Source organism: Salvelinus alpinus, chromosome 28 (genome assembly GCF_045679555.1).
Source record: "Salvelinus alpinus chromosome 28, SLU_Salpinus.1, whole genome shotgun sequence".
Classification (NCBI taxonomy): Eukaryota; Metazoa; Chordata; class Actinopteri; order Salmoniformes; family Salmonidae; genus Salvelinus; species Salvelinus alpinus.
In genome coordinates this window covers 24,992,771-25,018,456 of record NC_092113.1, presented here as the reverse complement: position 1 = coordinate 25,018,456, position 25,686 = coordinate 24,992,771, and the positions used below count along the sequence as shown (strand labels likewise).

The 25,686-nt window shown below is 45.3% G+C and overlaps 1 protein-coding gene across 10 annotated transcripts in view; it reads right to left on the bottom strand.

The window, feature by feature from the left end:
* The window catches only part of LOC139557477 (calmodulin-binding transcription activator 1-like), a 574,167-nt gene that overhangs the window by 32,485 nt on the left and 515,996 nt on the right, over positions 1 to 25,686 (bottom strand). For 7 of the 10 annotated variants that reach the window (XM_071372343.1, XM_071372334.1, XM_071372335.1 and 4 more), the window contains 4 exons: positions 14,035 to 14,175; positions 11,249 to 13,548; positions 10,549 to 10,675; positions 10,102 to 10,236 (listed from right to left, as the gene is read on the bottom strand). In XM_071372343.1, coding sequence (XP_071228444.1) covers positions 10,102 to 10,236; positions 10,549 to 10,675; positions 11,249 to 13,548; positions 14,035 to 14,175 — 2,703 coding nt within the window. Of the gene's footprint in view, positions 1 to 5,013; positions 5,318 to 10,101; positions 10,237 to 10,548; positions 10,676 to 11,248; positions 13,549 to 14,034; positions 14,176 to 25,686 lie in introns of those variants that run through there. The other 3 variants (XM_071372339.1, XM_071372344.1, XM_071372341.1) reach the window with 2 other exon arrangements.

Below are 25,686 nucleotides of genomic sequence, written 5' to 3'. Positions count from 1 at the left end.
TTCAATTCAACATCAAGACTGAGGAGGTACTCTATATTTCGGACTGCTCTACAGGCCAGTGAAATGCCACGAGAAGAGACAACACAAAGAGGAATTACTGCTTGTAATCTGCTATTACAGAAAATGACAAATATCTGCTTTACTAATTCCTACACATAACCTATGATTATAGCAAATGATGATGTGCACCATAGAATGTGGCACATAAGAAACCACACTAGACCTGTACATGTATATTCTTATGCTTAGCAATTGTTGTAATATGTAGGACGTTAAAGCATCAGCTGGAGGCAGAATACTAAATGATACAATACTAGCGAGATCAATGCAGTGATATAGTCCATCAGCCTGTGGCCTAGGGTTTCCCAAACACGGTCCTGGGGCCCCCTGGGTGCACATTTTGGTTTTTGCCCTTGCACTACACAGCTGATTAAAATAATCAAAGCTTGAGTGGATTTGAATCAGCTGTGTAGTGCTGGCAAAACAACAACAACATGCAAGACAACAACATTTCTTACATGTTTTTACAGGGGAGTCTGCAGATGAACCCTCACTTCTACTGATGTACTAACTAGTATATTATGACCAAGATTTCTCATTCCTGTGTGTTCTGCCAAACAACATTCCATTGGCTTATATGGTAGAAGGGCTGAGAGCCACTGGAAAAAATCAATCAACAAGCACCAGTCCATAGTCCTTGAGAAAGCAGGCTTTTCATAGATCAAGACCATTTTCTAAATGCTGCTGGCAAACAGGTTTCCAACTATCCGCAGTATTAACCAACAGATCCACAAAATGTGGACTGGACAAAATGTTTCTGGAATTACTGTCCAAAACATAATAAATGCTGAGTAGTTTATAAGTGCTGAATGTCATAAGAATGAATTGCATTCATACAGAAAATTGCATGCCTACAATGTATTTTATGCTTGAAGCCACAAAAGTAAAATCAAATTATGAGGATTAATTGGAGAGAAAAACAAGTCAAATGGGTAGAGTAAGAAGCAGGACTGCACTCCATCAATTGTGTTAGAGGTCCCTTTAAACATTCTCAAAAGCTGTAATCTGACCTGTAGTTAGAAAGCTTTAGCACTCACACCAAGTCCATTACACCATATTCTCTTTCACATTTTAGTAATTTACCAGACACTCTTATCCAGAGCAATTTACAGGAGATGTTGGGGTTAAGTGCCTTGCTCAAGGGTACATCGACAGATGTTTCACCTAGTTGGCTCGGGGATCCGAAACAGAGACCTTTGTGTTAATGGCCCAATGCTCCTAACCGTTAGGGTACCTGCCGCCCATACAACACATCTCAGCTATAGTAAATGCTGCTTTCATAGCCCTACAGTATCGTAGCCCTAAAACCATGAAAATTCTATCGTAAACATGACACATGGAATAACACTATGATAAATGACAACACAATACCCCATGAAGCTGTATGAAAGCACAGCTTACACTTGTTAGTCAGCCAAACAGAAGTCCAAAATCACTGCATGTGTCACAGCAGTGTAAAGTAATAGTTCTGACTTGAGGTATGATATGTTTATGACATCATCTCTGCAAGTAATAGTCCCCACTGTTGTGTTGGAAACACACAACTATTGACAGTATACTGCGCTCAGCCTGACTAAAGGCTGAGAGTAAAGGGTTAGCTATTAAAACTTCTTTGGGATAGGCTAATGCGATTAGCATGAGGTTATAAGTAACAAGAAAATTTCCCAGGACATAGACAAATCTGATATTGGCAGAAAGCTTAAATTATGATTAATCTAACTGCACTGTCCAATTGATAGTAGCTATTACAGTGAAAGAATACCATGCTATTGTTTGAGGAGAGTGCACAGTTTTGAACATGAAAAGTTATTAATAAACAAATTAGGCACATTTGGGCAGTCTTGGTTCAACATTTTTAACAGAAATGCAATGGCTCATTGGATCAGTCTAGAACTTTGCACGTACACTGCTGCCATCTAGTGGCCAACAATCGAAATTGCAGCTGGGCTGGAATAATACATTATGGCCTTTCTCTTGCATTTGAAAGATGAAATACAAAAGAACGGTTGATTTTTTCTTTGTATGATCTTTTACCAGATCTATTGTGTTATATTCTACTACATTCCTTTAACTTTTCCACAAACTTCAACGTGTTTCCTTTCAAATGATACCAAGAAAATGCATATCCTTGCTTCAGGGCCTGAGGTACAGGCAGTTAGATTTGGGTATGTCATTTTAGGCAAAAAACTACTAATGATATGGTAAAGCTATTGAAGAGTCACACACATTTATTTTGCTCAAAAATGTTAAGAGAACGTTGAAGGGAATGTTACATCTCGCTAAACACTTCAGTCATGTTGATTATGTGTGTGAACATGAATTTGGTCATCACAAGTTGCCTCCGCAGCTTAAGGGGAAGCATAGAGAAGAGATACAAATGAACCCTTTTCTCTAAAGAGACCTTTCCATTTCCTCCTTCCACAGGTTCTAGTACTGTAAAGCCATGCCCTGGGATAAAGCCATGCCCTGGGGTAAAGCCATGCCCTGGGATAAAGCCATGCCCTGGGGTAAAGCCATGCCCTGGGGTAAAGCCATGCCCTGGGATAAAGCCATGCCCTGGGGTAAAGTCATGCCCTGGGGTAAAGCCATGCCCTGGGATAAAGCCATGGCCTGGGGTAAAGCCATGCCCTGGGATAAAGCCATGGCCTGGGGTAAAGCCATGTCCTGGGATAAAGCCATGCCCTGGGGTAAAGCCATGCCCTGGGATAAAGCCATGGCCTGGGGTAAAGCCATGCCCTGGGATAAAGCCATGGCCTGGGGTAAAGCCATGCCCTGGGTAAAGTCATGCCCTGGGGTAAAGCCATGCCCTGGGATAAAGCCATGGCCTGGGGTAAAGTCATGCCATGGGGTAAAGCCATGCCCTGGTATAAAGCCATGCCCTGGGTAAAAAAACATGCCCTGGGATAAAGCCATGCCCTGGGTAAAAAAACATGCCCTGGGAAAGCCATGCCCTGGGTAAAAAAACATGCCCTGGGATAAAGCCATGCCCTGGGTAAAAAAACATGCCCTGGGATAAAGCCATGCCCTGGGGTAAAGTCATGCCCTGGGGTAAAGCCATGCCCTGGGATAAAGCCATGCCCTGGGTAAAAAAACATGCCCTGGGATAAAGCCATGCCCTGGGGTAAAGTCATGCCCTGGGGTAAAGTAAAGCCATGCCCTAGGGTAAAGCCATGCCCTGGGGTAAAGTAAAGCCATGCCCTGGGATAAAGCCATGCCCTGGGGTAAAGCCATGCCCTAGGGTAAAGCCATGCCCTGGGATAAAGCCATGCCCTGGGAAAAAAAAACATGCCCTAGGGTAAAGTCATGCCCTGGGGTAAAGTCATGCCCTGGTAAGCATTTCCACTTCACTGGAGCTGCTCTCATTCCATCAAACATTTCTAAATGGACAAACTCCTGCAGCAGTATATTATTACAATTGCATTTGAAACAAACTACGCTTGGCAAATTATAATAGCCTCTCTGCTTTCTGTGTTTTGTCATCATTACTGTTAAGAATTGACATCTACCAAGGTCTGTTTCTTACAGCATAAACTGCCTGCACATAAACTGCCTGCACATGCTACTATAAAGTTCTGTTATTCTGAGTCATGTAGCACCAAGTCAACAGGGCTTTTTTAGAGGGTTAAGAATAGACGAGCAACAAGTATCATTGTGGAGAGGGGAATTGGCCTATACATGACTGATAGGCTACATTCAGAGTGTAATAAACCAACACAACTGTTATACAGTTATTAAACACGACTGGAGGACCTAAAATTATAATATAGTATGTGTCCTGCAGACGTTTCACAATACAAGGGTTAATGTCGCTATCCATAGCACCATGGTTCTGAAGCATCCCTCTTTCAACTGTTATCGTCGCTGTCCAAAGCTCTATGGTTCTGAAAACGTTATTGCATTCAGGTGGAATAAGATGCTAGCCTACTAGAGATGCCTTTTTAATCACTGTTACACTTGAAATACTTTGTCCCATGGCTTCAGCGTTATGCTGCAGAAGTGTTTTGTTACTACAGAGCTGTTAATGGTTTTCTAATAGTGCATTTCCCTCCTCTTGTTACTCATGTATTTTAAAAAGTCTAGCGCAGTCAGGCTAGGAGGGTGTCGAATCCTGTTTTCGGTCATGCTATCCTTTTAGCTTCGGTCACTAAATCATATCCATCTTGCGTGTTTCTGCATGCTTTCAATGGCACAGGCCACAGTTGTGAAACTGGTTTGGTCTCGTTGTATTAGCACGTGAGAACTACTAAATAAGTCAGTTACTATTCATTAGTTTTCTAGCATCAACTAAGCACGCAAAAGATAGCCTGCTTTAGCCTACCTGATCAACTTGCTTTTGAGTTTCAGAAGGATGACGCGGTGGACAGCGAAATTAGCGCTCGTGTATTGTGCACGTGAAAGAATCCCCCTTGTTACCGGCACTAGAGTTAAAGACATGCTGGTTTTCAGGCTTTTTGAGTGTATCTCGTTCGTAGGCTATAAATAAACTGTCGATAATCTTGCTTTGTGAGTACTTATGATGTGATAGTAAGCTGTGAACCCATGCTGCAATTTGAAGCCCTTGCATGTTAAGGATAGTGCTGAAACAAATACTAAGCTTCCGTTTAATTGACTTTGTAAAAAAAAATGAAGGCGTAAAATGAGACAGATTAAAAAAGTACAGAGAAACAAGCTAGTTCCACACCAACTACTCTACTGCTACAGTGTGAAATGAAGGAGACAGTCACAGACAGTAACACTAAACATTTTGAGAAAGCACACAACAAAACATTCTCAACAATAGTAGGCTAAACGATAAGAGCATGACATGCTAGTACTCGTCTTGAAACAATACAGTCAGCCTTTGAGTAAAACGTCTAAAGCGTGTGTAACTTAACTTCTCCTGTTAGTCACCAGAAGATAACACACAGATACACCACAACACCGTTCAACAAAAATACTCTAAACACATCTAACCTTCTACTTCATTTTCCATTGGTAGAGTCCCCCTGAAAAGCCAAACTGTTTCCCTTCTCTTTAGGAAGAGCAGATGTCATTCACTGGCATCCTGACCAAAGTCCAAGCATGCTGCATTTCATTTATGTGCAGTTTCCCAATTCCCACAGTTTCTTGGTATTAAATGATGCTATGAGTAAAACAATATCCTTGGTGTGTAGAAGATCAATAGAGCACTCATTAACACTATAACAAAGTGGAACACCGATGCGAGGGGAGAGAGAGAGAGAGCAATAAAGACCACTCACTACTCTTTCTATCATAGCCCCCTCCCCTACACATCATTTTCTCCTACCCCCTCCTTCCCTTGCTGCGCTTCTCTCTCCTCAGTCCCCCACTAGCCTGCAGTAAAATAAAATACATTGTTGCGAGTAGACGTCGTCGTGCGCACGTGCCGCAGGTAAACAGATGCCCTAGTTTTCTCCTCCAGCTGTCGAGCTTTTAAAAGCTCGAGCCCCCTTGGCGCTCTCATTACTATTAATACATTTCGCTTTTACTTTGAAATTTTCAACTGCCGACCAACAACCAAACTGAGGTGTGTACACGTTTTGTACAAGTCGTTTTTTCTCGCGTTTGATTTTATTTGATGGAGAAAATATTCGACGCAGCCTATGTAGCCTACTTCGGTTCATTGTCACTTAAAGTGGGTTAGCCTTCAAATGAGCGGTTATCTCCAGTGGTAAATGTCAGCTCCAGTCTATATCGACATTATTTATTTGAAACAAACCGCTTGTTGCCCTGTATGTCTGCGCTAGGTTGCCGTATTTACCTAACAGTGACCCTGCATTACACAGTCCCCTGGTTTTTTTATGAGGGTAGGTAGCTTTACTACACCTGTTTACTTTCAGATTAGATGGAGAACCACCAGGAGCGGTGAACAGCTCTGTATAGCCTAATTTGGCGCGCACTGTCTTCCTAACGAACCAGTACCCGGGTAGTGAGCGCCAACGGGACCGTCCAGGACAATGGACAGAAAATTATTAACGGGTAAAAGACTGTTCTGCAGCTCCGATACCTCAGTGTTTTCTGTCCTGCCCATGGCTCCGTACCTGCAGTGCTGCAGAGGAAGGAAAAGTGCCCCCTCCCCCACTCTGCATTATGACAAATCAAAGCAGGCAGGCAGCTGTGCCATTAGCACATCATAGCATAGCACAGTTTCAGAATGAACGGAATGGGAATTATATTATTAAGGCTATTGAGTGATCAAATTATGGGTCATTACAGGCACGCAAATGGATAGTGTCGCATATCTGGAGTTGAGTCTTTTCTAGGTTACATTTATCTGTGGTGTAGCACGTGCAGAATGTCATTCATGCTGTGTTATACAATGCAACTAACTGCTTCATGCAGTGAATTTGGTGTAAATATGATTTTATTTTAATAGAATAATTTGTGGTGCTGTAAAATGGCAATATTTGATGTAGTTTATAGTAGTCCATACTTAGTGTTGTCGTAAAGTAAATTAACTTTCAGGACCTTGGAGAGCACCCGTTATTGTACTGGATGATACTAGTGTATCAATTTGTTATTTTTTCACTTGTCACTGAGATTACTCAACCAGCATGTCACTGAGATTACTCAATCAGCATGTCACTGAGGTTACTCAATCAGCTTGTCAGTTTGACACTGTGGTTACTCAATCAGCATGTCACTGAGATTACTCAATCAGCATGTCACTGAGGTTACTCAATCAGCATGTCACTGAGATTACTCAATCAGCTTGTCACTGAGGTTACTCAATCAGCATGTCACTGAGGTTACTCAATCAGCATGTCACTGAGGTTACTCAATCAGCATGTCACTGAGGTTACTCAATCAGCATGTCACTGAGGTTACTCAATCAGCATGTCACTGAGGTTACTCAATCAGCTTGTCACTAAGATTACTCAATCAGCATGTCACTGAGATTACTCAATCAGCTTGTCACTGATATTACTCAATCAGCATTGTCACTGAGGTTACTCAATCAGCTTGTCACTGAGATTACTCAATCAGCATGTCACTGAGATTACTCAATCAGCATGTCACTGAGGTTACTCAATCAGCTTGTCACTGAGATTACTCAATCGGCATGTCACTGAGGTTACTCAATAAGCTTGTCACTGAGATTACTCAATCAGCATGTCACCGAGATTACTCAATCAGCATGTCACTGAGGTTACTCAATCAGCATGTCACTGAGGTTACTCAATCAGCATGTCACTGAGATTACTCAATCAACATGTCACTGAGGTTACTCAATCAGCTTGTCAGTTTGACACTGTGGTTACTCAATCAGCATGTCACTGAGATTACTCAATCAGCATGTCACTGAGGTTACTCAATCAGCATGTCACTGAGATTACTCAATCAGCTTGTCACTGTCACTGAGGTTACTCAATCAGCATGTCACTGAGGTTACTCAATCAGCATGTCACTGAGGTTACTCAATCAGCATGTCACTGAGGTTACTCAATCAGCATGTCACTGAGGTTACTCAATCAGCTTGTCACTAAGATTACTCAATCAGCATGTCACTGAGATTACTCAATCAGCTTGTCACTGATATTACTCAATCAGCATTGTCACTGAGGTTACTCAATCAGCTTGTCACTGAGATTACTCAATCAGCATGTCACTGAGATTACTCAATCAGCATGTCACTGAGGTTACTCAATCAGCTTGTCACTGAGATTACTCAATCGGCATGTCACTGAGGTTACTCAATAAGCTTGTCACTGAGATTACTCAATCAGCATGTCACCGAGATTACTCAATCAGCATGTCACTGAGGTTACTCAATCAGCATGTCACTGAGGTTACTCAATCAGCATGTCACTGAGATTACTCAATCAACATGTTACTGAGATTAATCAATAAGCATGTCACTGAGGTTACTCAATCAGCATGTCACTGAGATTACTCAATCAGCTTGTCACTGATATTACTCAATCAGCATGTCACTGAGATTACTCAATAAGCTTGTCACTGAGATTACTCAATCAGCATGTCACTGAGATTACTCAATCAGCATGTCACTGAGGTTACTCAATCAGCATGTCACAGGTTACTCAATCAGCATGTCACAGGTTACTCAATCAGCTTGTCACTGAGATTACTCAATCAACATGTCACTGAGATTACTCAATAAGCATGAGTAACCTCTGACGATCCCGCAGGTGAAGAAGCCGGATGATCTCATTCAATTTAGCAACAGCTCTGGTGGACATTCCTGCAGTCAGCATGCCAATTGCACACTACCTCAAAATTTGAGACATCTGTGGCATTGTGTTGTATGACTGCACATTTTAGAGTGGTCTTTTATTTCCCTGTCAGGTGGATGGATTATCTTGACAAAGGATAAAATGCTCACTAACAGGGATGTAAACATATTTGTGCACACAATTTGAGAGAAATAAGCTTTTTGTGCATATGGAACATTTCTGGGATTTTTTATTTCAGCTCATGAAACATGGGACCAACACTTTACATGTTGCGTTTATATTTCTGTTCAGTGTAGCAGGATTAATTTATAAACACCATGTAGTATTTATGAGTGTCATCAGGACAAGTATTAGGCAACATAGGCATACATCTGAAAAGTCAGCAGTAAACCTGTCACCTTTGGACATGAACAGATTGAGAAAATACATCTAGTAAATTATTACCATACATGGCAAATGAGATGATTCCAAATTAAACCACAAGCCAAAATAACCATCAAAATGCAACCACAAGCCAAAACCATTACCAATACAATTGCCAAGCCAATATCAAGCCACTGAGTGGGAAAGGGGAATGGGTGAACAGATCAGACTTGTGTTTTCCATCAGCTCCTTAGCTTAGCCCCTCCTAAACTGGTCCTGTGAATGTGCCAGTGAGGCAGAGAGAGAGTGAGTTTACCATATGAATGAATGGCGGAGGGATACACTGGTTCCACCGTGCAACGCCTGCCTGGGAGCCGACAACTCCTGATTACTCACTCCCACTCCCTCAAGGGCCGTCTGCAATGCAGCTGTCCCGTCAGCCCGCTCGCTCGCTCCAGTCCTCCCCTCTCCTCACCATGCCCTACTTTATCCTGTCAATGCACAGTCGTGTTGACACTGCAGTAAGTGTGCAACTGTGGAGCTCCCCCCCCCCCCCTCACACACACACTGGGAAAGCACACACACATACCGGTATATACACCTACCTGTGCCTACCAACATGAACACAGAGATAAACATCCCTGTAGTGCCTTACTCCATCTCTCCCTACCATTAGTCTAAATATACTAATTCACAAGATTTCCTGCAGCAAAACCCTTGGGTCCTAGTCTTCATTGTGCAGCCAATCACAGTTTCCATGCGTGCCCAGTAACATACACTCATGTATGTCATAGAAGTCCAAGATCAACTCAATTTCTAATGAAGGTGATTCAATACAGCTATTAGATATTGATCCTGACAAGTCTATCAGAACATAATAGCATCCTCTGAAAGACACAGGACAAGGACTGGTGCACTTCATGGTTATAGTCAAATCAAACCCCAAATTAACTGAGTTCCTACTACAGTTGATTCAAGGCAACTATTGATTCTGACATTTCCTGACATTAGAAAACAATAAAGACACAGGACAAGACATGTGCTCTCCAATGTCCTGTAACACAACCTGAACCCAAGATCTAATGGAGTTGACTCACTGCTGCTTTCATACTTGAGAGAGAGAGGGAGAGAGAGAGAGAAGGAGAAAGAGAGTGGGAGAGAGAGAGGTAGAGAGAGAGTGAGAAGGCAAGAGGGCAATACAGAGGAGAGGGAGAGAGAAAGAGAGAGAGAGAGAGAGAAAGAGAGTGGGAGGGAGAGAGTGAGAAGGCAAGAGGGCAATACAGAGGAGAGGGAGAGAGAAAGAGAGAGAGAAGGCAAGAGGGAGATACAGAGGAGAGGGAGAGAGAAAGAGAGAGAGAAGGCAAGAGGGAGATACAGAGGAGAGGGAGAGAGGCGGCGAGAGCGAGGCAGAGGGAGAGGGAGATAGACAGAGCGAGAGAGCGAGAGAGACAGAAAGGTCAGAGGCAGATAGACTGTCTCTTACCGTCCAGTGAGAGCCAGTCGTGTTGTGAGGAAGGCAGTGAGGGCAGGGCGCGGGCCTTGTACTCAAACACCACTGAGTTAGAGATGATCTGGTTACTGGCTGTCACCTGCAGCGTCACCAGCCCAGTGTCATGAGCTGTGGACAGAGACAGACAGACAGAGTCTGAATCAGACACTTCACTGATAACTGCTACAACTCTAACACTCTTGACCCTAAACCCCTGTAGACCTAGGAACATTATACTATTCTTCTTAAAACATCTCAGTGTCCAGTGAGACACAATCTCAACTGAGGAACCTTCATGTAATGTATGCTGATCTCCAGAAACCAAATTAGAAGTCTAAAAGAAAATGACTGATATCCCTAATAAATAGACTGTGTATTTAGTCGGCCGTGGTGGAAGGATACAGGAGGTGTGGCAGGCCAGGCCAGTGAGGCCAGTCTTACCTGGGCAGTAGCAGCGCAGCACCCCCGGCTGGATGAGAGAGGCAGGGACAGCGACCTGGTCAAACAGGCAGTTGTAGTTAGAGCTGGCCTCCTGCCATGGACCAGTGATGAGCACCTTCACTCCTCCCTGGAACAGATAAACACACAGACTCACAGAGCGGGAAATGGATAAACTGAATCTATACTAGATATGAGGGAGCGAGTGTGATTTGGGCTATTATTTAATGTAATGCTCCCATCTAGGGGAGAGCAGTAGGAATAACATGATCACACAGTGATGTATCCTCAAACTGCATGAAATCTAGTGAAAGGGCTGCCATCTCGTGGGTGAACAGTGTCATTGACATTACATAGACTTGTATTGTCTCTGTGGTATATTTGACTGGGCTGCCATCCTGTGGTTGGACCGTGATTTTACAGCCATTTTTCTGACTGACCAAAGTGGTCGCCATCTTGTGGTGGAACAGTGTCATTGCGTTACACAGACTTACGCTCTCTGTACATTACATTATTGAGCTGCCATCCGGTGGTTGAACAGTGATATTACAGTTCAAACTATGTTGATATGTATGTTTGTTGGTAGGAGTAAAAAAAACTCTGTCTGACTAAAATGACAATATAAAACTATTTAGTAATTAAATTGGAGTATAATGATAGTTAAAGGAGGAGAACATGCACTAACAGTGTGGTGGAGGCTCACCTCAGGGTAGGACCACTCAGGGGAGTAGTCAGTGACGATGAAGAGTCTCCCAGTGGCCTGCAGCATACCCAGAGCCCCCTGGGCCACGGCTGCAGACACAACCTCCGCCACGTGCATGTAGGCCAGGGAGCCTGGCTCCACCCCTGCACCCCCGGCACCTCCACCAAGTGACTGGGGGCTGCAGCAGGGCTGGAGACAAAGCTCTGAGGGGCTGTATCCTGCTCCCCGGGCCCCTCCTACACCTCCGTCCTCCTGGTCCTGCTGAGGAGCTCCGCTAGGTGTGGCCTGGCCATCTGAGCCGTGGTTGCCCACCAGCTGGTGGGTGTAGAGGGCTCCTCCGGCCGTCATGTTGGCTCCACTACCGTCCACAGAGATGAAGTCATTTATAAGGTCAGAGAACTGGTTCCCGAAGGAGATGTCGAAGTGGTCCAGGCTGATCTCCATGCCTCCCCCTCCTGCTACCCCATTGGAGCCTGCTCCGCCCAGGCCCTGGTGGTGGCCCACGGTATTGTAGAGGCCCTGGACCATCCCAGCCCCCTGGAGGAGGGGCTGCAGCTGCTGCTGTTGCTGGGAGCGGTCGCTGCCGTCATTGTTGACGCCATTTCCGTTGTGCATGGCCACTCCTTTCCCTCCACCTCCCTGACCTCCTCCTCCGTCATTGGCCTGCTGCAGGTAGTGCTCTGCACCTCCTCCCTCTTGGTTGCCTCCTCCACAGGCCTGGAGGTGATCCCCAGGCTTCAGTAGACCCTCTCCGTTCTCTGTTCCCCCGGCCTGGCCTGAGCTCACGCTGCCTGGCTGCTCCAGACCCACCACCTCCTCATGCTCCGGCCCCAGCCCAGGGAAGCCCCCCTGGTACTGCAGGAGCTGGAGAGACCCAGGCCCCTGCCCTGGCCCCTCGGTGGGGGAGCCCCCGTTGCAGTTGGCCCTATGCTGGCCCTGGTGGCTCTGGTGGTGGTGGTGGAGATGGCCGTTGCTGCCAGGGGAGTCCGTCTTGACCACCTGCAGGCTCATGTAGGCTGTGGAGTCGTGGGAGTTGTGCTCCATCAGGTGAGTCTTCTGGCCCATGGAGGACCTGCCCTGCTGGGCCTGGCCGGGCTGCTGGGTGTCCTGGAGGAAGAAGCTGGGCGAGTGGCTCTGGTGGGAGAGGTGGGGGCTGTTTATAGGCTGGCCATAGCCCACTGTCCCAGCCCCGGACGGGTAGTCCTGCTTGGCATCGATGGCACTGAAGTCCATCTGCTCCAGGGTGGTGCTGGGGCTCAGGCCTCCTCCAGAGGGCAGCAGAGAGCCTGCAGGGGTCAGGCCGAGGGAGCTCTGTGCTGAACTTGCCCCAGAGGAACAAGACACACCTCCTCCACAGCTCACCACCACCCCCACCTGGTATCCCTGCTCGGTGGCCAGCTGCTGCTCGAAGGACATGTCCTCCGTCTTGATGTTCTTCACCAGAGCAGAGTTGAAGCTGTATCCAGAGTCTGACATGGAGGGAGAGCGCTGCATGCTGCCATTGGTGCCGTTGGAGGAAGAGGAGGAGGAGGAGGAGCTGCCGTCCCCCTTCAGCCTGCTGCCCCCATAGGTTTGGCCCTGCTTGGGGTTATTGAGAAAGCAGTCAGGGTCGAAGTTCATGGTGGTCTCAGGTATCTTCATGCCTCCGTTATCCAGGCTGCTGGATAGGACCAGCTCTTCAGACACCCCGGCTGCAGACAGCATGGATAGCCCGTCTGCTCCCCCCTCCCTAGCTCCTCCGCTGGGGAAGGCAAACTTGTGGCTGTCTGCCACAACACCGGACAGCACCAGGCCCTGGGAGGCTGCGTCGGGGCCCATGAGGTGGGTGTTGGGGCCCCCTGTGGGGGACATGCTGTAGACGGGGTCTCCGGTCACCTCGGACATGAAGACACTCTGGGACATGACGGCGGCTACATGGCCCAAGCCCGTCACCACGGGACTGTCAGCCATGTCTGGGTCGCTGTTCAGGCCACTGCTGATGGACACAGGGGAGTTCTGGGTGGTGTCTGGGACCTCCACCTGGTTGGTAGAGGACACCTCTGTGCTGTTCTGGTGCAGGAGAACAGGCTTGTGGACCTTTCCATTGCGTTTCTCTCTGGCGCTACCCCCTCCTCCCCCTGAGCTCTTCCCTCCTCCTCCACCCCCTCCTCCATGGCTGCTGTGCTCGGTCTTGCCCTCGGACACGTCGTTGTTCTGGACCTCAGAGTGACCACTGCTGTAGCCTCCACGGGGGTCCACCTTGGGGGAGATGATGCGGTGTTTGGCGCTGTTGCACTTGTGATGCACGCTGCTCCCTGCGCCTGTTAGAGGGAGGAAGGAGAGGTTACTGAGAGATAGCATTAAATACAGCATAAGTCATCAATCATCTAGAAAGAATGTAGAAGGGTACAGTGAATCTCGGTGACACAAACTAATTCTGTGGGAAGGCTTTAAATGACTTGTTACAACAGCTCATCAGAATTCATACAATACCAATAAGAATACTGCCTGTACTTCTGTACCTAAACAAATCACCTGGAAACACATGTAATTATCCAAGGAATTGTAATTCAAGTAATCATTTGATTGATTGGTGTTCCTTTTGATATTTTTTTGAACTTTTATCAATCCAAAACGAGAGAGCCATGACCCTGACACTTTCACATTCACTCTGAGCATGATGTATGAGCTTAAACCTCTTCTCCTTCTCCCTGCCTTCTGTCCTTTGACTTCTCCTACCCATCTCTCCTTTCTCTCTCACCCCCTATCCTCCTGCCCGTATCTACCCCCTATCCCCTCCCCCTTACCCAGGGTGCCCGTGCAGAGGCAGTTGTGGGTCCGGGGAGGTGGCTTGGTTTGGTGGCTGTCCAGAATCTGCTGCACCAGCTGCTCCACTGAGAAGCCAGAGCTGCTGTTCCCGTTGCTACAAGTCCACTTGATGCCATGAACTGCCGGGAGAGAGGAGGAGACACAGACGTCAGCCAGACAGCCACTACCACCAGCCAGCCAGCCAGCCACGCCAGCCCCCCTCCCCACCACCACCCGCTCACTGCACACCAACACACCGTACACTACTGACCCACCTATATATATATATATATCACTAATTGTATGTCGTTCTGGATAAGAGTATCTGCTAAATGACTAAAGTGTAAATGTCCAAAAATAAGAATATTTAATACAGCCCCCTCCCCATCACCACCACACACTGTACACTACTAACCCATCCATACACCCCCTTAATACACTGTACACTACTAACCCACCCATACACCCCCCTTAATACACTGTACACTACTAACCCATCCATACACCCCCTTAATACACGGTACACTACTAACCCACCCATACACCCCCTTAATACACTGTACACTACTAACCCACCCATACACCCCCTTAATACACTGTACACTACTAACCCATCCATACACCCCCTTAATACACGGTACACTACTAACCCACCCATACACCCCCTTAATACACTGTACACTACTAACATACCCATACACCCCCTTAATACACTGTACACTACAAATCCACCCATACACCCCCTTAATACACGGTACACTACTAACCCACCCATACACCCCCTTAATACACGGTACACTACTAACCCACCCATACACCCCCTTAATACATGGTACACTACTAACCCACCCATACACCCCCTTAATACACTGTACACTACTAACCCACCCATACGCATACTGAATCCTATCACTTCTACACCCCTTACTTGCACCCTGTAACATGCCATCCCCAACTATCCCACTTCACACCACAGTGTGCTTGTGCAACACAGAATTACTGAGCAATGTCTTATCTCTTTCCCTGTGTTGCCCCACCAACCGTACTGTACACCACTACTTCCAGAAGTAGCCAAGCACACAAGCAGCATGGAGTAAACCTGCTGGCTTTTCTGTGTCATTGTATTTCCCTCTGCTCCCGCTATGTGAGTGCTTATGAAGGTGACATTCCCCCCTGTGCTGCCTCTACCTCTGCTCTGGCTGTAATGGGGAAACCACTAGAGGGGAACACAGTCTAGCTGCAGCCAAGGAAGGAAAGAGAAGAGAGTAATTCTCCTTCACAACTCCACTCCTGCCTGCCTTTCTGGCTGGCCTGCTCCAGTCACACTTCGCTGGCACCTCCTAATAGCTCTCACTGCTTCCCTAGCTCAGGCTTGGCAGTCAGACTCCTCTTCTCATCAGGATGATAGTGATGCTGCTAGCACAAGCATAAGGCCTATAATATCACACGTGACTACTGCTGCTACTGCTACGCCAACAGCTGCTGCTGCCACGCCAACAGCTCTCAACCAGAAAACAAAAAATATGGTAATATTTCTGAAGTGGGGCACATTTAGAATATCAAACAAATCAAGGCAGCTCTAATACTGGTTCCCACGCCTCGCTACCTCCCTCAGTTATATAGGCAGAAGAGAGGGAGTAAATGCATGTGTGTGTGTGTGTGTGTGTGTGTGTGTGTGTGTGTGTGTGTGTGTGTGTGTGTGTGTGTGTGTGTGTGTGTGTGTGTGTGTGCATGCTTGCGGGAGAAAGAGAGAGAGAGTAAGAAAGAAAGAAAGAAAGAAAGAGAGAGCGAGCGAGCGATAGAGAGAGAGAGAAATTAGAACGCTGCTCCAGAGAGATACAGAGACAAGGAGAAAGCTAATCAGGGTGCTTTCACTTCAATGCTGGCAGATCACTCCTTTATTGATCTTGTTTAAGGACAATACAATTACCGTACCTAGCATTATTGTTTTCAAGTGTGTACAAAAGTGTACTCTAGGCTGCAGTGAAAATGTCATTTGAATAACGGCACAAAAGACCTGTGATTTGAATGTTTCATTCCATTTGGATTAGTTAGCAGGCCAGTCTGGCAGTATTTTTACTTCTGATACTGAGATGCGCCGTCTGTTACAGATCATCATTCTCCCAAGTCGTCCTATAATAATGTGGCCACATATGCTCCCGGAAGGACCAGTCATTCAGGAAAGTTTAACATGCGCTGTGCCTCCTCTCCAATCCAAGTGGCTATTCTTCGCGCACCTAGAGCCTAACTATTCAATATAGCCTAAACATGTATCATTTAACTTGTGAAATGTATTACCTTTTATATACGGCACACAACTAGTCACAATGTTTTCATCTGATTGGGTTACTTCAACAGTCTCCTGTAGGCATGCGTTAGTCCAAAACATAATTCTAGCATCCTCAAAATGGCTTAACAGTTTTTGTTATTTAACTAGGCAAGACAGCTAAGAACGAATTCCTATTTACCATGACGAACTACCGGGGATCGGTGGGTTAACTGCGGGTTATTTTTACCTTTTTACCTTTACCTTTCGGTTACTGGCCCAACGCGCTAACCACTAGGCTGCAGCCTCCTATAATAGCCAGGATTCCATCCAAACTTTTTATGCCAGTAAAATGCATGTCAGATAAAAAATGTAAAGACAGGCCTGATGGAAAGAGATCATTTTTCGGTAAACTTTACAAATGGCGACAAAACAAAATACGCTAGACAAGGTGAGATCTTTTTGTGTGGGTAAAATGAATTATGTGAGAAATGTCGGTGGAAACGCTTTTATGCGCAAATATTTATATAATAACTATCATGGTAAAGTAAACTTGGGAGTCACGCGATGACATGTGTGGTCCTCCCACGACTTGTCGGGAAAGCATGCAGTTTATTGGTCTACAGGTTAAATATGTTATGAACTTCACAGGGTGGTGAAAGTGCAAGGTGATGAGCTTGATGCTCCTTTCCAACAAATATCTAGGGTATTTTTCTGGTGACGTGATCCTCTATGCTTGTCTGCCGTTTGACAATTAAAATAATCTCGCTATTTTGTCCATATTAATCTCATCATGTAAATGCGCTCTAGCCAACAGCGAGATTACGCAACAATCTTTATGACGCAACAATCTTTGGGTGAGAAAACCATAAGTAGAGTTGAAAGTGTGATGGAAACCCATTTAACTTGTATTTTTTCATTTGGTACATGGAAATATAATCGCTAAAGTTATTTTTATGTGCAGTACATATTTATCACGTACTTTTGCGTACACATATTATGCAGATGTTATCGTGGGTGTAGCGAAATGCTAATGTTTCTAGCTCTAAAATGCAGTAATACCTAACAGTACAAAACAATACACGGAAATCCACAAAATAAAAAAGAAAGGAATGAAGAAATATAGAAATATTAGAACAAGCAGTGTAAGAGTCCGGAATATATGTATATGATGGTGTGTATTGGGATTATGGAAAGTATATGAATAGGAAAGGTGTGTACAGCAGTATTATATGTAAACATTATGAAAGTGACTAGTGTTTAATGACTATGTACATAGGGCAGCAGTGTCTAAGGTGCAGGGTAGAGTACCGGATGGTAGCTGGCTAGTAACAGTGACTAAAATTCAGGGCAGAGGACTGCTAGTGATGACTATCTACCAGTCTGATGGCCTGGAGATAGAAGCTGTTTTTCAGTCTCTCGGTCCCAGCTTTGATGCACCTGTACTGTCACCGCCTTCTATATGGTAGCGGGGTGAACAGGCTGTGGCTTTGGTGGCTGAGGTCCTTGATTATCTTCTTGGCCTTCCTGTGACACAGTGTGCTGTAGATGTCCTGGAGGGCAGGCAGTGTGCCCCCGGTGATGTGTTGGGCTGACTGCACCACCCTCTTGAGAGCCCTGCGGTTGCTGACAGTGCAGTTGCCATACAGCCGACAGGATGCTCTCAATGGTATATCAGTAGGAGTGTGTGAGGGTCTTAGGGGCCAAGCCAAACGTCTTCAGCCTCCGGAGGTTGGACCATTTCAGGGTGTCAGTGATGTGCATGCCAAGGAACGTGAAGCTTTTCACCCTATCCACTGTGGCCCGTCGATGTGGTTGGGGGCGTGCTCTTGCTGCTGTTCCCTAAAGTCCACAATCATATCCTTCATTTTGTTTTATGTTGAATGAGAGGTTATTTTCCTGGCACCACTCCACCAGGGCCCTCACCTCATCCCTGTAGGCTGTCTAGTCGTTGTGTCGTCTGCAAACTTGATGATTGAGTTGGAGACTTGCATGGCCACGCGGTCATGGGTTAACAGGGAGTACAGGAGGGGGCTGAGCACGCACCCTTGTGGGGCACCCGTGTTGAGGATCAGAGTAGCGGAGGTGTTGTTGCCTACCTTCACCACCTGGGGTCAGCCCGTCAGGAAGTCCAGGACCCAGTTGCACAGGGCGGGGTTCAGACCCAGGGCCCCAAGCTTAGTGATGAACTTGGAGGGCACTATGGTGTTGAAGGCTGAGCTGTAGTTGATGAATATCATCCTTACATTGGTATTTCTCTTGTCCAGGTGAGATAGGGCAGTGCTTAGTGTGATGGTGATTGCATCATCCTTGGATCTGTTGGGGAAATATGCAAATTGTAGTGGGTCTAGGATGGCGGGTAAGGTGGAGCTGATATGATCCTTAACCAGCCTCTCAAAGCACTTCATGATGACAGAAGTGAGTGCTAAGGGGCAATAGTCATTTAGAATAGTTACCTTCACTTTCTTGGGTACAGGAACAATAGTGGACATCTTGAAGTGGGGACAACAGACTGGGATAGGGAGAGATCGAATATATCCGTAAACAATCCACGCCAGCTGGTCTGCACATGCTCTGAGGACGCAGCAAGGGATGCCGGCTGGGCAGGCAGGTTTGTGATGGTTAAAATGCTTAAATGACTTACTCATGTCAGCCACGCAGTGGGCCACGTCGGTGGCACTATGTTTCCCTCAAAGCGGGCGAAGAAGGTGTTTAGCAAGTCTGGGAGCAAGACGTCAGCGTCCGCGGTATTGATGTTAAAAATAGGGACCACAATGGAAAGTCCCCAACTATTGATCCCGGTCACCTTATAAAATCTTTGTACTTTGTGTGTATATGTATTTTTTTTAACTGACAAATAAAATCAATCAATCAATCCAAACTGCGCAGAGGTCATTTGGTGAATAGAAAGAGTTTCAAAACTCTTTCCATTCTGTTACAAAACACCAAAAAGTGTAATAACATTGGGAGATTGTCAAGCCAAGTCTTCGATACTGGGTAAGACTACAAGGTAGAGAGAGATGTTAGTTGTTTTTGTCGAGATTGACATAGTCTATTTATTGTGGTGTTGAAAACACAAACCATGATATTAAAGTGCCCGAAGTCAGTATGCTTTGTTTATTGGTTGTGTGGTGCATTGGCACAGAAACCTATTGGTGGACAATTCGTTGCATATATTTTATATAATTATAAATATGGCATCAAAATCTTGAAAATCTGAAATCCCTCTAGCTGATCATTGTCTGCAGATGGCTCTGATCGTAGTTTAATGAAACAGGCAGGGAGAGTGAGCTCGTCTGTGGTGTTTGGCGAAGCCTCAACCTTCTGGCCCGTAGCCCTGCGTGGCATGAACTGTGCCACAAAAGCATGCTGAAGCGGAAAAGTCGATATCCACATTTATAAACATAGGGTCGCTACAGTATTTGTGGTTAAAAACATTATTTTGAATTAATTCTATGAGATGGGAGGGTGTGCAATTTATTTTACAGTACAAGGGGAGGGTCATGTGAACATATTTGTAATGTTGGGAAGAGGGGGGAGGGGAGGGTCGCATTTTTTAATGACACCTGGCAACATGAGCTCAGATTAGGAATGGCAAAGACAATAAACATAACTGTAATATTATTACCTTTTATTTAATCAGGGGAGCCCAATTGAGACCAGGGTCTCATTTTCAATGGTGCCCTGAGACCATAAAGTAAACAAACAACTACATTACATTAGAACATCACTAACATCACGAACAAGTTATTAAATCAATCACTAAAAACAATTGCACACCTCGGTGCACTCATTTATCATCAGGATTTTAAACTGCCCTAGTGGCACCAGGGAATCCAAATGTAATGCATTTTGGAAGTGAAAACTAAAAGCAGATGTAGCTAATTCCGTGCAGACCCGAGGAATCTGAAGAGTTAACCAACCATGTGAGTGGGTTTGGTATCTCATTCTTTTATAGGTTAGCAACAAAGTTAGGTAAGTTGGAAGCTTGTGTAGTAGAGCTTTGGAAACAAAAAGGGAGTAATGAATTGATCTACAGGACTTTAATGAGGAACTGCCAACCTTTTGATATAAGTAATGCACACACAGATTAAAAAAAATAAAAATAATGTATGTATCTGTTGTTTTACTCTTTCCCTGTGAATTAGATACATATTCATATGACCTGTCTGACCTCATAACTGTTTGTTATCTCAGTAACACATCTGTTATGATGATGCAGGCATTAGTAATATGGGGATAAGAGACTGTTGTCATGCAAGGTGTCCTGAAACGGTTCCCCCTTCGTGACAAAGCCAGAGCAGAGCTATAGTAGAGAGCTGACTCAGAGCTTTGACAGACCTCAGAGTGACAGCTCAACGCTGCCGCTTAAATCCACTATGTACCCCCACTGCCGCTAGTCCAAACAATCCTGCCTCACTATGGCTCTGAATGATGCCCCAAGCCAGTCTGCCAGGGTTTGTCATAGCTCAGTATATGCTCTCCTGCCTGGTTTGGCCTCACCCTCGGGGGTCTGAGCTGTTTGTGTGTGTATATGTGTGAGTGTGTGTTTGTGTGTGTGTGTGACATATCCGCCTGTCTTCCCTCCTTACTCAGGGTTGTGTTTAAACCTCCCCTGTTCTCTGACAGCCACAAGGTTCTGTTCCGTCCTGCGGCATCACTACCACCATCACAACCAGCTAATTCCTGTGTCATCATCCGGAACGACCATGCATGTAAGGGATGCGGCCTGATGAGCAGCGCCTGTCTTCAGGATACACAGATCACATCACATTCTCTTTGCACCACTGGGCACTGACTGGGATATGATGCCATGCACCCACTTCCCTGCCCTGCCATGCCTATCAGCAGGCTCGGGGCCTGACTGACTCCATGGCTGGGGCTAGGGTTGGAGCATCACTGGGCCGGGGCTCCTGCTTGTTTACTGCATCAGAAGAGGGGTGTGAGTCAAGCTGCCTGGCTCATCTGCTGCTTTCTCATTGGCCTATCTGCCCTTTCATAGCAGAGAACCCACGCTGTGACCCCCAGCCCAACCCTCAACCCTCATCTTTGACTCTCTCCTCCCTAGGGCTGGGGAAGGACCAGTTCAGACAAGGCCATGTTGAGTGTTTGTGTGTATGTAGTGTGTGTGTGTGTGTGTGTGTGTGTGTGTGTGTGTGTGTGTGTGTGTGTGTGTGTGTGTGTGTGTGTGTGTGTCTCTGCTTTTTTTGTCGGCAGAACAACACAAACAGCTAGACTAGGATCCAGTGAACCATATCATCTCAATTGCTACTTGGTTTTCTGTGTCATTAGACATGTCAAAGACTTTGTGCAGTGGGACATCATGTGTAGAGAATAACTCATGTCTAGAGTAGGGTTCCTCAACTGGCGGGCCGCGGGTCATTTTATTTGGCCCCTTTACGCTCTGAATGGCAAATATTCACAATCCATGTCTCAATTGGCTCAAGGCTTAAAAATCCTTCTTTAACCTGTCTCCTCCCATTCATCTACACTGATTTAAGTGACATCAATAAGGGATTATAGCTTTCACCTGGTCAGTCTATGTCATGGTGTTCATAATGTTTAGTACACTCAGTATATATGTGATCGTATAATGTAAGAAAGGTTTGAAATTATTATGTTTTAGTCAAATATTGAATCTGTTTGCGATTCTTGCAGTCAATTTGCAGTCTTCAAATTCAAAGCCTTAAGCGAACATGCATATCAATGGCAGCATGATACATTGCTTAACATCAAAACATACTTCAAAGTTTCCCAGAGCTTACTAATTTGCACAGTACAAACTGAAGGTTTGTAGCTACGATAGAGGGTAGGGAATGGGACTCTGTCCAGCCTGTTCCTCTGTGGGCCTACATGTTAAACTTCAGAGGAGTAAAAGTGTTTCCTTTTCCCTCCGAGATCCTTAGTGCTAGACTACATACTCTATCCCTCCCGTATACAGTAATAAACACCTGCGTATATCCGCTGATGAACCATAGCTTCTTGTGTAAGACATGAGTCACTCTGGGGAGAATGTACTGTTTGAAAAGGCCTGCTGTATTATTCACAGCTGAATAATACACAGCTGAATAATACATAGATAATATAATGCTGCTGTGCACTTCGCCTCCACCCCTCTATGTCCCTATGATCAGGGAGAGAGGCTGTTCTATCAACACACCACTAGGTGACACTGTCGCTCTACCTTACAGCTGATGTTTATATCCTGGTTGTTCTATGAGGGAGGGAGAGAGAGATTCTGGAATATCCAAGGCCTGAGGTCATTTGCCTTTGGCCTAAAGAGCAGGAACCTGGACTTCACCAAAGAAATCAGAAATACAGACATTGTCATGCTACAAGAAACACGGTATAGAGGAGATGAACCCACTGGTTGCCCTCTAGGTTACAGAGAGCTGGTAGTCCCATCCACCAAACTACCAGGTGTGAAACAGGGAAGGGACTCAGGGGGTATGCTAATTTGGTATAGAGCAGACCTAACACACTATTTAATTAATCAAAACAGGAACATTTTACATTTGGCTAGAAATTCAAAAGAAAATGATCTCAACAGAGAAAAATATCCTCCTGTGTGCAACCTATACCTCCCCCACTATAATACCCATACTTTAATGAAGACAGCTTCTCCATCCTGGAGAGGGAAATTAATAATTTCCAGGCCCAGGGACATGTACTAGTCTGTGGCGACCTAAATGCCAGAACTGGACAATAACCTGACACCCTCAGCACACAGAGGAACAAACACCCACCTGGAGGTGACAGCATTCCCTCCCCCATATGCCACCTAGACACAACTATGACAACATAACAAACAAAAACGTGTCAGCAGCTCTGTTGCACGCTGGGTATGTACACAGTCAATGGTAGGCTTTGAGGGGACTCCTACGGTAGGTACACCTATAGCTCATCTCTTGGCAGTAGTACTGTAGACTACTTTATCACTGACCTCAAACCAGAGTCTCTCAGAGCATTTATAGATTACAGCAAAATCACAGTCTACTTGAACAGAGGAATACTCAATAATGAGGCATCAAAGCCAATGGAACTTAATAATATTAAGAAATGCTATAGATGGAATGAAACTAGTGTGAAATCCTAACAAAAAACTATTTGGCAACAACAAATTCAATCCCTTTCAGACAACTTCCTGGACACATTTTTCACTGTAATAGTGAAGGTGCAAACTTGGCAGTAGAAAACCTAAACAGTATATTTGACCTCTCTGCTTCCCTATCAAATCAAAACATTTCAAACAGCAAACTGAAGAAAATGAACAACAATGACGAATGGTTTTACGAAGAATGCAAAAACCTAAGAAAGAAATTGAGAAACCTATCCAATGAACAAATGTCAAATTGGCTTTTTACCAAATTACCGTACGACAGACCACATATTCCCCCTGCACACCCTAATCTAGCCATAACAAAGGCAACGTCTTCTCATGCTTTGTTGATTTCAAAAAAGTCTTTGACTCAATTTGGTATGGTCTGCTATACCAATTGATGGACAGTGGTGTTGAGGGAAAAACATACAACATTATAAAATCCATGTACACAAACAACAAGTGTGCGGTAAAAATTGGCAAAAAAACTATACATACCTCGGCCTAAATATCAGAGCCATAGGTAACACAAAGATGAGAACGATCTGAGAGACAAGGCAAGAAGGGCCTTCTATGCCATCAAAAGGAACATAAAATTCGACATACCAATTAGGATCTGGCTAAAAATACTTGAATCAGTTATAGAACCCATTGCCCTTTATGGTTGTGATGTCTGGGGTCCGCTCACCAACCAAGAATTCACAAAATGGGACAAACGCCAAATTGAGACTGCATGCAGAATTCAGCAAAAATATCCTTTGTGTACAACGTAAAACACCAAATAATGCATGCAGAACAGAATTAGGCCGATACCCGCTAATTATAAAAATCCAGAAAAGAGCCGTTAAAATCTACAACCACCTAAAAGGAAGCGATTCCCAAACCTTCCATAACGAAGCCATCACCTACAGAGAAATTAAGCTGGAGAAGAGCCCCCTAAGCAAGCTGGTCCTGGGGCTCTGTTCACAAACACAAACAGACCCCACAGAGCCCCAGGACAGCAACACAATTAGACCCAACCAAATCATGAGAAGACAAAAAGATAATTACTTGACACATTGGAAAGAATTAACAAAAAAACTGAGCAAACTAGAATGCTATTTGGCCCTAAACAGAGAGTACACTGTGGCAGAATACCTGACCACTGTGACTGACCCAAACTTAAGGAAAGCTTTGACTATGTACAGACTCAGTGAGTATAGCCTTGCTATTGAGAAAGGCTGCCGTAGGCAGACCCTGTTCTCAAGAGAAGACAGGCTTTGTGCACACTGCCCACAAAATGAGGTGGAAACCTAGTGGCCCTTCCTAACCTCCTGCCAAATATATGACCATATTAGAGACACATATTTCCCTCAGATTACACAGACCCACAAAGAATTCGAAATCAATTCCAATTTTGATAAACTCCCACATCCGTTGTGTGAAATACCACAGTGTGTCATCACAGCAGCAGAATTTGTGACCTGTTGCCACAAGAAAAGGGCAATGAGTGAAGAACAAACACCATTGTAAATACAATGGCTGAGGCTGCGTTGTTGCTCTGTGAATGTGTCTCAATTGGCCATTGGACCTGGTCAAAAGTAGTGCACTATATAGGGAAAAGGGTGCAATTTGGAACGCTGCCTGCATGTGGCCTCATGTAGCCTCATGTAGCCCATCAGCTAGAAGGCATCTCACCCTTCTCGGCCCTCATTGTCCCAACAACTCCCAAAAGTTAATGACTTCATGCATTACTGCAAATGGCTGGAATTGAAATGATGCCCCACACCTAATGAATACAGTAGTTCACAGCAACGCTGTCAGCTGTCCATTTCCTGTACTGTCCTGTACTGATATATCCTGTCATGTCATGTACTGTCCTGTGCTGGATGGGATGCTCAAGTGACTCCTAAACTGATTGCCAGAGGAGCAGTGAAGGAGAAAACGATAGTGGAGCGTATGCTCTCGTGATCAAGGCCAGCGTGTGTGTGTGTGTGTGTGTGTGTGTGTTAGGGCCTTGCCTGGCTGGCTGGTCTGTATTCACAGAGCATCTGTCCCTCACTGTGCATCTGAAAGCTGCTGACACACTACTCTCTACCTGGTCCCATCACCAATAATCAGCCATGTGAACATCACTCACCATCACCGCCCTGCCCCTGCCAACATACACGCACGTACACACCCGCACACACACGCACACACACATACATACAGCCTGGAGTCTGGCTATTACCAACTCTCTCAATGATTTTCAGAAGCCCCTAAAAGATTATTATCATCAGACAAACCCTGACATTTTACCAAACA